This window comes from Antechinus flavipes, chromosome 1 (genome assembly GCF_016432865.1).
Source record: "Antechinus flavipes isolate AdamAnt ecotype Samford, QLD, Australia chromosome 1, AdamAnt_v2, whole genome shotgun sequence".
NCBI classification, from domain to species: Eukaryota; Metazoa; Chordata; class Mammalia; order Dasyuromorphia; family Dasyuridae; genus Antechinus; species Antechinus flavipes.
The window spans coordinates 702552191-702567814 of NC_067398.1; the positions used below are offsets into that span (position 1 = coordinate 702552191).

General features: G+C 37.7%; 1 protein-coding gene across 1 annotated transcript in view; it reads left to right on the forward strand.

The window, feature by feature from the left end:
* The window catches only part of FBXW8 (F-box and WD repeat domain containing 8), a 107071-nt gene that overhangs the window by 63452 nt on the left and 27995 nt on the right, over nucleotides 1–15624 (forward strand). The window contains exons 6-7 of the mRNA XM_051972865.1: nucleotides 2181–2377; nucleotides 4545–4751. Of these exons, the coding sequence (XP_051828825.1) occupies nucleotides 2181–2377; nucleotides 4545–4751 (404 nt within the window). The remainder of the gene's footprint in view (nucleotides 1–2180; nucleotides 2378–4544; nucleotides 4752–15624) is intronic.

Consider the following 15624-nt stretch of genomic DNA (forward strand, 5'->3'; position numbering starts at 1 on the left):
GAGGGCAAGAAGGACAAGGGAAAAATAGTATTTGAATTTTACTCTTACATTGAATTTTTATGCAATTAAAAAGCTAGCAAATAAAACTTTAGAAAGGGTAATGAGTATAAGAGATGAAAGAAAGATACCATGGATTGAAAGGTGACAGCCAAGTTCAGGCAATGTGACAAATAGAGTAAAGGAACAATTCACTTATACAGTAACTTAAAAACAAATACTTAAGTGCTTGTGAGGCACAAGGCCCTTTCAAGGATCTTTGTGAAAGAAAAGCAAAACAAGGAGTGTAATTAACAAATAGAAAAGAGGGGAAACAGAAGAGTTTTCATAAGAAGGACATTATGGATATTACAACAGAGACATTGATAAAGAAGAGAAAAAATGAACAGATTAGAAAAGGAAACAGACAATAAGTAAGTACTTTTAGAAACAAAGATTTCTTAAAGGAAAAGCAAAATGTTATAATAAATTATAATGAACCTGAGAAAAGGAAAATAGAATAATTTCAAGAACCAACAGAATGGTTCAAAAGTGCAATGAGAGTCAAAAAGAAAGATAATAAATGAAAAGGGAAGAAATTAGGATAGAAATTATTATTCTTGAAAAAAAAAAGATAAAAAAGGAAATTTAGAATAGTAATGGAGAAAGTCTCCAAACACTAGATTCTTTGAAAAAGACAATATCATTGTATGCTTTGGAAAATAAAAATGCAGAAAGAAGAAAAAGATAAAAAGATGGAAAAGTTTACTTTTAAAAGGGATGTAAACAAATTGTGGTAAATGATTATGATGGGATATTTTTGTTTTATCAGAAATGATTAGCAGGATACTCTAAGAAAAACCTAGAAAGAAAACTGGGAAGTCCTTCATGAACCCAAGCAAAGTGAAATGTATTGTGTGCAATGTAATAGCAATGTTGTGGGATCATCAGTTATGAATGACTTTGCCATTCTCAGCAACATAATGATCCATGAATATTCTAAAGGACTTATGATGAAAAATCCTATCCATATTCAGAGAAAGAAAGGATTATGTCTGACAACAAATTGAAGCATATTCTTTCTTTTTTGAGCTTTATTTTTCTTGAGGATTTTTTGTTTGTTCGTTTGTTTTAGAGAAGGAGATCTATGTTTTCTTTCACAATGACTTTTATGGAAATGTTTTGCATAACTTCACATGTGCTTTCTTAATGGGGACTAATGTTAGGGCTAAGGGAGACAATCTAGAACTCAAGTTTTAAAAACAAATGTAAAAATTATTTTAAATGGAACTGGGGAAAAATAAAAATGTTACAATTTTAAACAGGATTTAAATAATCATTATTGAGGTCAAAGAATAACAAAGCTCCTTGGGAAAAACACAATGGTTTGAGCATGAATATCAGGTACCAGTAATTAAAGATTAATTTCAGTTTTTTTTCCTAGATTCTTTGGGAAACTTCAGAGTTCCTTATATTTTGGTTACATAGAAATCAACCCAATTTGTAGGTTCCTGTTTTTCCTTTCTTTGTCACTCTTATTTTTTTTTCATTGGTAGCCTTTGTTTTGTTATTTCCAAACATACATCTATTTCTTCTAAGAACCTAAGAACCATATCTGGTAGCAAAGAATAAAAAAGAGAAGGGGAAAAAACAGTTCAGCAAATTCAATCAACATATCAGTCAAGTCTGGTGTTATAGGCATTGTTCCATATACTTACTTCTGTCACCTCTACAAAGAAAAGTTAGATATATTTTGTCATCTATACTTTAACATTATAATTACAATGAATCATTATTCATTTTTTGATATTCGTGTTACTCTTTACATTTACATTGTGGGAGTCATGCATATACATATATCTATATCTATATCTATAATATATATATTTTTTTGGTTTAATTTTTTTCACTTTGTATCCTTTCACATAGGTATTCTCATCAGTCTTTGGATTGGTTATAGTCATTTTTTCTTACAGTATAAAAATCATCCATTTCATTCATGCACTTAGCATAGTGCCTGACACACAATAGGTGTTTAATAAATGTTTATAGGTTGATTGATTGATGTAGCACAACTTGTCTAGTTATTTCCCTGGCAGGAGGGATCTACTTTATTTTCCAGTTCTTTGTTTACTACCAAAAAAACTCGATCTTTTGAATAGTTTAATGCTCTTCATTTCATTGCTTGTGTTGTCTCTGCTCAGGGACTGTTAATGTTTGGAGTTTGATGATTGGTCGTGATCCTGTCCATTGCTACCAGCACAACCTAAGGATACAAGCATTGGCCCTCAGCCTAGAGGGTGCCACAATTGCTACAGCATCTGGCTCTGAGGTCAGAGTGGAATGCCCCAATGACAAGGGATATTGGGAAACAGCAGCTAATTTTGAAATACAGAAATTGGTGAGTTTCTCATTCATTTACTTTCTCTTCCATGCATATAATTGGTGGGTAGAATTGGCCCTAAAAGAAACCTTCCGGACAGGAGGAAAATGTTAAGCAGACTGGCAATAGTCATAGCCATTGAAGACTTTGGTGCTATCTGTGCCTTGATGGACTAGTCCCTCACCCCTAGAAATCTGAGATCAGTTTCTGGCCCCAAAATCAAGTGAAAATGAGTGTTATAGTGTCATTCAAGTCCATATGGTGAGGGAGATATCCCTCCCACTCTTTAATTAAAATTTTTTGGTCAAAATTAGACTGAAAATTGGCTTTCTTCATCCCAAGATTTTCTCACGTGGAATTAGGAGTAACTCTTGAGTGCACACAGATTTAAGTCAGTGTTAATTGGTTAATTGGTTGCCACAGGATGCCACATCTGAAACTGTATTTTCTTTAGATTACGATTTATTTCAGACTGGTTTAAAATCTAGGATTTTTTTCTTCTTTTTAAAAGAACCTATACAGTTTTAAAGATATGGAGGAAGAGTTGAACATGATGAATTTAGATCTAAAAGAAACAAACTGATTTTGGCATTAGAAGAGTGAGCAGAAAAAATCAACAATGAGGTCATGATTCATTGGCCAGGATTGGAATAAGTCTTAATTCCCATCTCTTTTCTTCCTGGCAGAAATCTTGTTAGGGTTGTATATTTTTAAGTCCTTGGTGATAAGAACACACACACACACACACACACACACACACACACACACACACACCCCCCTCTTATCCTTTCACAATCAAACCTGGTTTCTCATAGTAAAACTGCTTAAGAAGTTATTGTTCTCAAAGGTAGTAGAGGTTGAATTGGTTGAATTCAGGATGAAAATAGAAGTCTGGTTGTTTCTAGTTACAAAAGGTTATTCTTGGTTTTGTGTGTGTGTGTGTGTGTGTGTGTGTGTGTGTGTGTGAAAACACTAAGACTCATCTTGGAAATATATGGTCACTAAAAGCTACTAAGACAAATATTCTTATGTTGTCTGAAGGAGATGTAACTAGCTACCCATAAATGTCACAATCAGCTCACTGATGTTTTGGACATAATTTAAGATTTCAACAGAATTTAAATGACCAACAGAGAGAGCCAAGCAGTTTTCTATTTTGATTCTGTCCTGGAAGCTGTAGTTTAGCAGAAAGAGAAGGAAAGATTCTAACCAGGAAAAGAAAACAAGCAACTATATTATAAGACAACTTTTAAGATATATATTTATTTCTTTTCCAGGACAGGGAGAAGGGGGGACTTGTCAGCAAATACTATACTTTTTGCATCTCTCTACTCTCATGATGTGCCATTTTATTTTTTCCAGATAGGTTTGGCAACATTCCAGTGTTTGTACAGAATGCACATCCTTTGTGCTAATTGCATAACATGGGGTGTTAGGGTGCTATTCACGCTGTGGAAATTGAAGATCAACAAGGTCACCCGTGTTTGCTATCTTTCAAGCTCTCTTGGATGACTTTCAGAATTTAGGCTTTTGACCTCTTAGCCTATTGTCAGAGTACTGTCTTTTATACTGTTTATTCTTCTAAGAGAACAGAGTGGTTCATATCCAGATTTTTTTTTTTTTTTTTTTTTTTACTGCAGGCTATTCTATATAGTGAAAATTTCACATTAGGAAAAATTGTAGACATAATAATTTGCTAGTTATGTGGGATCAAAAATAGAAACATGCAAATAACTCCTACCTATAAGAGGGGAAAACAGTCTTTTCACCTTGAAATTATTCATGTATTCATATAATTTAAAGTTTAGAGCAAAGAATATAGAATTATAAGAGTCTAGATTTATTATCTAGTCTCTTTAGTCAGTGAGGTGCCATTTTGAAATGTTGGGCAGAACACTAAATTCTGACTTAATTTTTCATCTATAAATGTGACGTGAATATGGTAATGAAATGAAGATGAAGGTTACTTGTTTATTTTCCCTCATCTGAAGATAAAATCCTTCTAAGAATTAAGTACCACCTATGTCACATAAAGAGCCGAAGAGATGGTTTGGAAGCTTTTAATTACTAATTACTACTAAACTACTGTTTTTGTACATGTAGATCTGGCTGCATTTTTTAATTTTGATATTACGAGCCATTTCAGCTAAACCATTAAAGATTTTCAAAACTTTTCTTTTAATAGGTCAACTTTCTTCATCTGATTCCAGATACTGGAAGACATCCTGTTGCAGTTGCAGCTACTGAAGATGTCGTATACCTTCTGAAAGCAGAGAACCCAAGCCGAGTTCTTCACTCTGTGTATGGCCAGCCTGTCACATGTCTGGACGTCTCTTCCAAGGAGGCAGCTTTTGGTGTAAAAAGTTTGGGATGGATGAATGAAGGAAACAAGGTACAGAGAATAGTCAGATGTCAATTTGGAAAGATGGAACTTGACATTCTTTCAAAGGCTAATGAAAAATGGAATTATTCTGATAACACTTAGATCAGAGATGGAAGGAGTTCGGGTTTTTGCAATTCAGAGAATCTTAGATCCAAAAGAGAACTCAGAAACTTCAGCTTTCTATGCCATATGAGAATTCTCTCTCTAGCACTGGTCAAACTGAGCCACTGAAATAAATAGCTTGGCTTGTTGATAAAATCTTTTCCTTACTCACTCTTTTGCTAATCTTTGCAATAGAAAGATAATATGCTAATAATAATAGGGTGTAATGGACAAGCACTGGATTTTGAATTAAAATGAGGAAGTTGAACTAGATCAGGGCTTCTAAATCTATTTTTTCAGTTCTTGTACTCCTTGGCTTTTAGGAGATGAAGCTGGCAGGAAGCTTTTTTTCTCTGAATTATACTGGAAAAAAGAGGAATCAGAGAGATGTTGGGGCCTGCTCCTCAGAGAAGGTGGGCCGATGAATACAGAAACAGAGTAAATGGAGTTTCTCAATTCTTACTCTGCTTCTCTTCTACCTTCCTAAAAGACTGGTATTTGGATTGGATGGGAAAGGATCAACGTTGGCTACTAGGGAATTGAAACTCAAGCAACATAAGGAAACAGTAAGAGAGCAGCCTTCTTCCTTTGGTGGATTCAATCATCAGGCCCGAGTAGACTGTGTCCCAGGATACTGAGAGACCTTCCTGAAATGATGACCAAGATAGTGCTCCTGAAATTAGACTAGTCATAGAGAGATGATGCCTCAGGTCTAGAAAAAATCTCCAATGTCACTAATTTCAAAAAAGGAAAAAAGAATATATCCTGCCAACTAGGGGCCAGAAAGAATTCAAGGTGATGCTGAAAAAGGGTCCTGTGAGACTAACCACATTTCCTCTGTTGTAATAGGTTAGGGGAATGCTATAGTTAACAGCTTACTTAGATTTCAGTCAAGAATTTGATGATGTCTCTTCTGTTATTTTTAAGAATAAGATGTAGAGATGTGAACCCACTGGTTGTAGGATGGAGTCAGTTGAGCACTGGTTAGATAAGCAGACTCAGATTAGTTGTCTCTGAGTCACTGTTGCCTTGGAGGGATGTACTTAGGAGAGTGTCCCCGGAGTCTGTGCTGTTTAACCTTTTTTTGTCATTGACTTACTTGACTGTTAGTGTGAAGGGCACACAGATGCTACAAAGCTGAAGAGATGGTCAGTATGTCAGATGACTGGAGTGGGGTTCTGGAAAAATCTGAACCAATTACAGCATAGTCCAAATCTAATTCATTAAAATTTAGTGATAATAAATGTTAAATTTTACAGTCGTGGATTAAATGTTGCTATGGGTTCAGATCTAGGTTTGGATAGATGTCGGCATTTTCTAGTGGAAAGACCTGTGAATTAGGAGTCAGAGTACTGGCTCCATCACTTAATACCTATGTGACCCTGAGCACATCACTTCTCCAGGGCCTTCACTTTCCTTCTCCATATAACGAGAGGGTTGGTCAACTTGATCTCAAAGGTCCCTGTCAACACTAAATCTATAATCATATGATCTATGGAATTCTTCCAGAAATTTTTTTTTTTTTAAGATTTTTCTTTGTTTTAGTGGGGAGAAGGTTAAAACACACACAGCCACACATACCCCATACCCACACACACGCAAAATTCTCTGGGCTCTGAATCTTGCTGACAGTGAGCAGAAGATCCAGAAAACATATAGTATGATTCTTGGGAAAAAATGATTTCTGTTCATTCTAGAACAAGTCTCTGAATTCAGAGTGCCAAGGGCTCCCTTCCCTGAATCTTCCTGGAGAAAGAGATAATTTTTTCCCTACCTTTTTACAACCTCTTCTCATTGTTAGATTGCCATAATTACTAATAGGAGCTGTTCTTTATGACCAGGTTAAGCACAACTTGTATTTTTTTTTTTTTTGGAAAAAGAATTTATCTTTCCTTATTCCTTACCTCTGGCAATTGGATTTTTGCAAATCAATGATATAAGATAGCAACACTGATGATAATATTGATTTTTTTTTCAAACTTTTGTAGTGTAACAAAATAGATTGGATTTTTTTTTCATAGTGTGCTATACATATATAAAAATTAAATTATTTAATTTTGATTGTTGCATTGAAAAGCAGAATTACCTCAAAGGAAAGAGTGCAATCAAATAATGGAAATTGCAGGTTACTTTTTTATACCTCCAATCCCTCATGGATTATATTAGTATCTAATCTATTACATGCTAATATCTACTTCTTGAATTTCTTGGTCTCTGATTCTTATGATTCCCCCTTTTTAAAAAATTTATTATATTTTTCTCAATTACTTGTAAAATTTTTAAGACATTTTTTAACGTTTTTACTTCCAATTTTTTTCCTTTCTTTCCCTCCCTACCTTAAAAAGGCAAGCAATTTGATACAGATCATACATATGCAATCATGCAGAACATTTACATATTAACCATGTTGCAAAAGAAAAAGAATGCCCCCCAAATCCCTAAAATAAGAAAAAGAAAGAAAGGCAAAAAGTCTGCTTCAGTCTGCGATCAGGCACCACCAGTTCTTTCTCTGGAGGTGGATGGCATTTTTCATCATTAGTCCTTGGAACTGTCTTAGAGCATTGTATTGCTAAGAATAGCGGTCAATCACAATCGATCATCTTACAGTGTTAACTGTTACTGTATATACAATGTTCTTCTGGTTCTGCTTACTTCACTCTGCATCGATTCATAAGAATCTTCCCAGGTTTTTCTTGAACCATCCTGATCTTCATTTTTTAAATAGCACAGTATTATTCCATTACACTATATATACAACTTGTTCAACCATTCCCCAAATGAGAGGTATCTTTAATTCTTAGTCATCACAAAAAGAACTGCTATAAATATTTTTGTTCAAATATGTAATTTTCCTTTTTTTTTTTTAAATTTCTTTGGGTTGCAGTTTTATTGCTCTCCCGAATGGTTAGATCAGTTCACAACTCCACCAATAGCGCATTAATACCCAATTTTTCCATATCCCTTTTAACATTTATCATTTCTCTTTTCTGTCCTATTAGCTTATCTGTGAGAGTGAGGTGCTTACTCAGAGTTGTTACAATTTTCATTTCTCTTGATTATTTTGATTCTTGACACATAATCAGTATAGTACAGTGGAGAGTCCATTGAACTTGAAGCCCAGCTCTGACAATTGGTAGCTGTGTGCTGACACAAACCATTTAGTCTTTCAGAGGCCCAGTTTCCTCAAATACAAATTAAGATATATCAGTAAAAAGCCTGGATTTGGCATCAGAGCACCTGAGTTTGAATCCAGACTAATATATTTCCTAGTGCCTTCATTTATTTATCTTTAAAATGAGGTAGCGGAGCTAAATGATCTCCCATGTCCTTTCCCCCAAAATGAATTGTGCTGGATTCTACTCCAAATTTTTCTTTGGGGAGCAGACACGGTTTGGTGCAGAGGGTTGGACTTAGAGGCAGGATGTCTATGCTGTGAGTACTGACCCTGATCTTGGGCAAAGCTGAGGAGTGTGTCTGGCCTTTTTCCTCTGAGACAAGAGTATTTGGTAAGTTGGAAACCATCTTCCTATTTCCAAGCCAATTTTACAGTCTCTGAGAGGATGTGGTCTTTGTGGTCATTCATTTTTCTTGAATCACAACTTGGCTGAGAAGTCACTGAGAGAATAAGTTTTGTAGAGGAAGTAGCTTCTCACACCTTGGATCAGTATATTAGGTTTGTCTTTGGTCTGCTAAACTAAGGAGAAGTAAGCAGGATAGTTGCCCTTTGAATTCTTTTATTCTTTGTACTTTCAGATCATTTTTCATTTATCTAACCCTCCAGGGGGATCTATTTCTCTTTGATTTATTTGAATTTATTCCTGTAATGTAACTGCCAAAGATAAATGGTATGTTTAAATGAGAAACCAGTTAAGGTGAGCATTTCCTATATAGGTTAAGGTGGAAGTGTTGCTTAAATATGGCCATGGTTATAATTCACCAGCTAGCTCTTAAAATGGAGCTACCCCAATAGAGAGTCTTATTTCACATCTAAAAGTCCCCTTTCAAGCCCAACAAAAAAAATTAGCACATTAACTTTATGAATCTTGTTTCTCTTAGGTTGTATTCCATCAGATTCTCTGTTTCCTCCGTCACCTACTGATTTTTTTTTAAATTAAGAATTGTAGAATAGTGAAAGTACTTATACTACAAGGATTGTTGAATAATCTGATCAAAACGGATAAATGGATTCATTTATTTGAATGCACCAAATAGCTGATATTTGAAAACGTGTTAATGACTACAAAAAATAATAAAAATAAAAAGCTAACACAAAACATTTTATTGGGATATTTGCCCTAAGTCAGGAGTCCTTATCCTGGGGTCTACAACCCAAGAAGCCCATGGTAGATTTTAGGGTATTTATAACCTTGTATGAGAAAAAAAAAAAACCTCACCTCTTTCTTTTCATTAACTGCAGTATAACTTTTCCTTCAATTGTGAATAGAGGCAACATGCAAAATTCTGAGAAGGGTCTGTAGGTTTTACCAGAGTACACTAAATTTGGGTAGGACATCCAACAAGCTGCAGAGCTCTTGGCAGTTTTACGCAAGTTTGAACGTTGGGCAGAATTACCCTTATGTTGATGAATATCATGTTTTGACTACTTAGGTTTATATAACTGAGTACATATGCAAAACTTTTTTTTTTTAAATTAGAGTTTGATTGTTTTTATTACATTTCATATGAGATCAAATATGAGATCATTAGCTTTTGCACTTTTGGCTTTTCTTCAAGGACTCAGAAGAATGCTCAGGAGAGAGAACCTTGAGTCCAAAGTCAGACTTTATCTATAGTTCAGCCCTGATGATCTGTGACAAAAGGGAACGAGGGCTGCTGTGGACAAAATCCAGAAACAAAAATTGAATTTTGGACTGTCTTTTAAACTTCCAAATCTGATAATGCTTTTATAAAGTGTTAACAAGGCCCATGAAGTAGGCGTGTCTCTAGAAGCCTATTGTAGTTTGTGGCTTAATGCAGTTACCTGATCAGGTAATGCTAGTGTTGCTGATCTGGTTAGGAAGTATTATTCTAAGATCTAAAATGTTCATGTAAATAGATTATATAAATAGCCCATCCTTGTTTTCACTTGAGTTTTCCAAAGAAAGGGAGTAACTAAAAGGGATTTTCCCTTGGACTACCTTGAAAGTAACTTATTCTTTGTCGATTTCCAGCATGCATATAAATTAGAGATTGTTGACTTCTCAAACATAGGTAGAATGCAGAAGAAAGAAAGCTGGCACAGTTCTCTGCTCATCCCTTCTCTCTTTTGTGAGGAATCGGAGAAGCGGCATAGAAGGGATGAGGGAGCATGGGAGGCAGGGTTGCCTTTGGCCACCCCTTTGCTTTCCATTTAGTTCACCAAACGCTCGGCAACCTCCATAATCAGTGCTCTTCCCTTTGTCCTTCTCCTGCTGATGTTCTTTCCTTCTAAACCAGGGTATGGGGAATACCAGCTGAACCCAGCTGCCCCCAAACCCTCCGTCTGGTAGGAAGTCCCACTTATCCAACGGGAGAGCAGTGATAGGATGGAGAGCTAGCCTGTCCTGTCTCGGACAGCGCTCCCAGAGTCCCTTGGCGACTCTCACATTGGCGGGAGCAGCCTGGGGTGGTCAGTTGAAGCCTGGCCTTGGTGTAAGCCATTGCTTAGGTTTTGATCCTTTCTCTGGTGTTTTAAACTGTTGTGAGCAAGTCATTTCACTCTTCTGAGACTGTCTCCTTAACTGCAAAGTAGAGATAAAGACACGTAGTGTAAAGGAATGGGTGAAGGTGATGGGTATAACAGCCTCACAGACCCTGCAGCGTCGTATCTAGTTGAGCTGGGAGGAGGAACCAGAAGTCCTGACACCGGCAAAGTCAGAGGCGCACAAAGCCCTAATTAGGGCTAGCCACAGGCCTGGCCATTGGAAGGGGTGGAGGAGATTCTGTTAAGAAATCATCGTGTGGATATGGCTCTTCAACATTGAGATGATTCAGGCCAGTTCCAAAGATCTTATGGTGAAGAGAACCATCAGCACCCAGAAGGAGGACTGTGAGAACTGAGTGTGGATCACAACATAGCATCCTCACTCTTTTTGTTGTTGTTTGCTTGCATTTTGTTTTGCTTCTCTCTCTCTTTTTTTAAAAACTGGTTTGATTTGATTTTTCTTTTATAGCAAGATAATTGTATAAATCTGTATACATATATTGGATTTTACAATTTTTTTTTTACCATGTTTAACATATATTAGAATCCTTGCAATTTAGGGAAGGGGGTGGGGAAAAGGGGAAGAAAAATTGGAATTTTTTTTTTGCAAAGATTTTGCAAAGGTGAATGTTGAAAAATTATCCATGCATATCTTTTGAAAACTAAAAAGCTTTAAGAAAAAAAAAAAGAGGGAAAAAAAGAAAGAAATCATCATAAATCGAAGTAGAAGGCATGTCAAGAATTGATCTGGCTTAGTCCCTGCCCTTGGGCAGATAGATGATTGAGACAGTCAGTTCAAGTAACTTTACCTAGAGTTGCATGGAGGCATAAAAAAGCCTGAATTAAGCACCCACTCTGTGCCTGGGGCTAAAACCCTAGGGATACACTTGTACCTTCTAATGGGGGAACACCACTGATTTGAGTTGTGGTGAGGGGAAGTCATAGGGATGGTGAAAGAGTCCCAGGGCCATTGATTGAGGTGACCTTTCCAGAAATGGCCACCTTTGTTTAATTACCGTTGCCATAGCTACAAGTGGCAGGAAAGATGGGTGAGTGTGAGAGCGGTGTGGCAGGGAGATGGCGGGGCAGGGGCTGGAATGGATGTGGGGATCTCTTACCAACCAGGTACTTCGGGCCAGAGAGAGTGGCCCAGGCCAGAGGTGGAGGCTGAAGCACAATAGCTTTGGCAAGTGAGAGACAGCACTATGGAAAGAGACTGTAGAAATGGCAGAGGAGGCCAATCATCGCCTTCTTCATTTGTTCACTCAGAAAGCATTTATTGAGCACCAGTTATGAGCCAAGGTAGTGCCCCTCAGGATGCAAATGTTTTAAAAAATAGAACAACTTAGGCTTTGTCCTCAGTGAGCTCACATTCTGCCGGGAGTGATATGACATATCACAGGTAAGCATAGGAAAAGTAGAGATCCAGACAGGATCGGGGAGAATCTGAGCTATCCTCCGTGGAAGAGGCAGAACCTATATGACCCAAGAAGGAAGAGGAAAAGCCAAAAAGCAGAGGGGACTATGGGTGAGCATTTCAGGTGTCATGGGCAAACTGCCTGGAATACTAGCTATATAGATTGCTGCTATTTACATGCCTTGTTACAGCTTTTAAGCAAGCTTTCTTTTCTTTGAAATCATTTTTCTGTTATTTGCTGTGATTATGTTGGTTGACTCAGTGAGAAATTTTACATAAAAAGGACTCCCAGATTAAGGACTGATTCTTTCTTCTAAAGCTTCTCTTTCAACTAGACCTCTTTGCAATTAAAATTTTTGGTCTTTAGTTTTTTCCAAAGAATTTTATTTTTTTTTCCCATCAGGCCTCAAATCCTTCTGGGAGACATGATGTGTGGAGAAAATCCTGTTAAAATGGCTTTTAATCTAGATGGAACCTGATTCATGTTCTTTGGACTTGCCCTCTTGGGTTTTCAGGCCTCAGTGACACAGAGGTACACTCTGAAAGCAATAGCTCTTAACCTGTCACCTGATTTCAGAGCATACAGACAAGACCAGTTGATTTTAATCTGAAAACTTCCTTGCAGTGTGGATTTAAAACAAGTGGAAAATCCATTAATGTTACCCTTTTTGCCCCAAATGTCTCCTTCAAATTTATTTTTACACCGTAGAGACCCTGAATCACCCGTAAATATTTCCAGTAGTCAGCTGTACTTATGATGCCATATTGTCTTTATTAATTCTTTTGTCACTCTAATCTAATTTTGTTCTCAGAGGTGGGAGGCTAGAAGATAAAATTGCCTCAGTCGAGAGCTTTATCTTGGTGATGGTTCTCATACTCATAAAGGAAGGGAGAAATCCACTTAGAGCTCTTAGCATCATTCCTTGGATTCGGACATATTTCCTAATTTAGTCCTGAAGTATTGGGCATTTGTTGGCAGATTGTATTAGGCAGCACATCCACGCGCATCCTAATCAGGGAGATGTGAGTGAAGTAATCCAGACGGCTGGAATGTGTTTGACAAGAACGCTTGCTTGGCACTGCTACCCTAGCTGACATCACACTGGAAATTAATTACTAATGTCTATTATGATAATTATTCCCCACACATGTACGTGAAGAGACTCTGGATTGGTTGTTTACCCTGGTCACGAGTTGAAATATCTGTCTGAGAGAGAGAGCCTTTGAAATCAGAAATTTATTGCTCATCAATTTGATTGTGTTGTTTTTTTTTTTTTGTATACATACCAAAACATATAGGCAGCCTTTCTTTTTCATCATTACATTGAACGAGGTAGTTTACAGTGTGGCTGAGCCATAAGACATTGGCAGTTTAGTAGCTGTGCTAAGTCTTCTCCCTTCCATGTTTGAAATTAAAAAGAAAATTATTTTTTCCATGGTGAAATATCCGGCCTGTTCACCAGTATTTCCTGGTACTCTTGTGCTTCCCATAGAAATGAATATGGCCCAGTAGGGCTTCTAGAGCTCCCAGGATTGAGCTGTGATTCTACAAAAAGTACATATAGGGAAGGTTATTTTTTTCATTTTATTATAGTTTTTTATTGACAAAACTTATGCATGGGTAATTTTTCAACATTGACCCTTCCAAAAACTTCTGTTCCAACTTTTCCCCTCCTTCCCCTCCACCCCCTACCCTAGATGGCAGGTAGTTCCATACATGTTAAATATGTTAAAGTATACCTTTAATTCAATATGTGTATACATATTTATAGTTATCTTGCTGTACAAGAAAAATTGAATCTAGAAAGAAGGTAAAAATAAGTTGAGAAGAAAAACAAAAATGCAAGCAAACAGTGACAGAAAGAGTGGAAATGCTATGTTGTGGTCCACACTTATGAGAAGATTATTTTTAAAAATTAATTTCTCTAGTGATGAGAGAGAGACAGAGAGAGGAAGGGAGGGAGAAAGGGAAAGAGAGAGACAGAGACAGAGACAGAGGGAGACAGACAGAGAGAGAGAAAGAGAGACAGACAGAGAGACAGAGAGAGAGAGACTGAGACTTTTGAGACTATACTAGGTCGACTTGGGGTTTCTTTGGGCAGGAACCTTGTACCTTGTGTGACATTTTCCAAAAGGCGTTCCCTTTTACCATCTCAGCAGATTATTTATTTGTAAATTACTCTGATTTTGGCCTTGTATAGTTATAATCTCTTTGGTTGTTTTTGCTTTTGTTTTTCTCTCTTTTTTAAGCATACTTACACAGTTAGGAAGGCAATATGAAAGAGTAAAGTGGTTAGATGATTGGATTTGGGGTTATCTGATATTGGTATTGTTTAGAAATCTTTAAGTATGTGGAAGGCAGAAAAGATAGATCTACTGAGACTTGGGAGGGGAACTCTTCCACTAACTGGATTTCTGAACAGAGCCTTGGAAAGGCAGTGCCTTGCACCAAGTGGATCTTCAATAAATATTTGTTAAATGAGACATTCAACTGTACAAAGCCAGATGAAGGTGTGGGGAGATCTAGCCTTAAACTTTGCTGCCGGTTCTCCCTCTCTTATGGCTTCCCAGAGTTAGGAATGACCTCATCACCTAACCCCAGGCTCGACATTGATCTCCCACAAGATTGGCTTTTGACTGACATGTACTAATAACAATGGCCATTTTTATCTTTTATGTCATTGACACTGATATTTGTCAGGCCCTAACCAGGTTTCTAAGGCAATTACATTGATTTGTAATACACATCAGCCTCCTTAATCCATTTTGGCTCTTGGGTTGAACCTTAGAACTTTATTTAGGATCTAATTTCTCTAATGGTTTCTCTAATCATTGATGTGAAATTTGCATCTCCTTCGTTTTGCTTGTCCATAATAATAAGCATGTGCTCATGGGAGAGTCCGTCAGAACTTGGAAGAATTCGGATTTGTGTCACCGAATTATTCTTCTTGCTTAAAGGTGTGGCTTTTGCAGCAATATGATGGGTGGGCATGTGAATGGGAGCCACGCAAGCAGGCTCCCTTCCGTGGGGGGTGGGGGTTAAGAAAGGGAATTTGCTTGTCTTGTTATTAACAAAAGGCTAAGGGTGCTGGGTCGGAAGGCCTAGGGCTCTTGTCTTTATGGATCCTCACAGCAATCTTGGGAAGTAGTTGCTATTATGATCCCCATTTTACAGATGAGGAAACAGAGACAGACAGCGGTGGTTTACAAAGCTAGGAAGGGTCTGAGGTCAGATTTGAACTCGGCGCTTCCTGCTCTCTTTATTGTGACAGCTGCCTCAGAGATGAAGGGTCATCCCAAGGGCAGGAGTTAGAGGAGAGGTGGGGAGCCAGGGAGTAGACGACTACTCTTTCTGGAGAACTTGGAGAGACCCTCAAAGTCACGCGTGCTTCATGCCTTAGGGCAGGTACAGGGAAGGGAAGGGGGGGGACATGCTGGACAGAAGAGTTCAGAAATAAGGGACGAGTGGATGTCCAAGACGTGGAGATCCCTGAGGAGCCCCCGCTGGCAGTCGGGGCAGATGGGCATTTTGTGGGGCTCAGAGCAAGGCATGGAAGGTGCAGCGAGCCGGTGGGAGCTGACCAACACCCTGTTGGTCCTTCACGGACGAAGGGTGTCCCCACTCCCGAGGGCGGCTGGACTTGGCCGTAAAGTTTTACAGGACATTTACCCAGGCACCG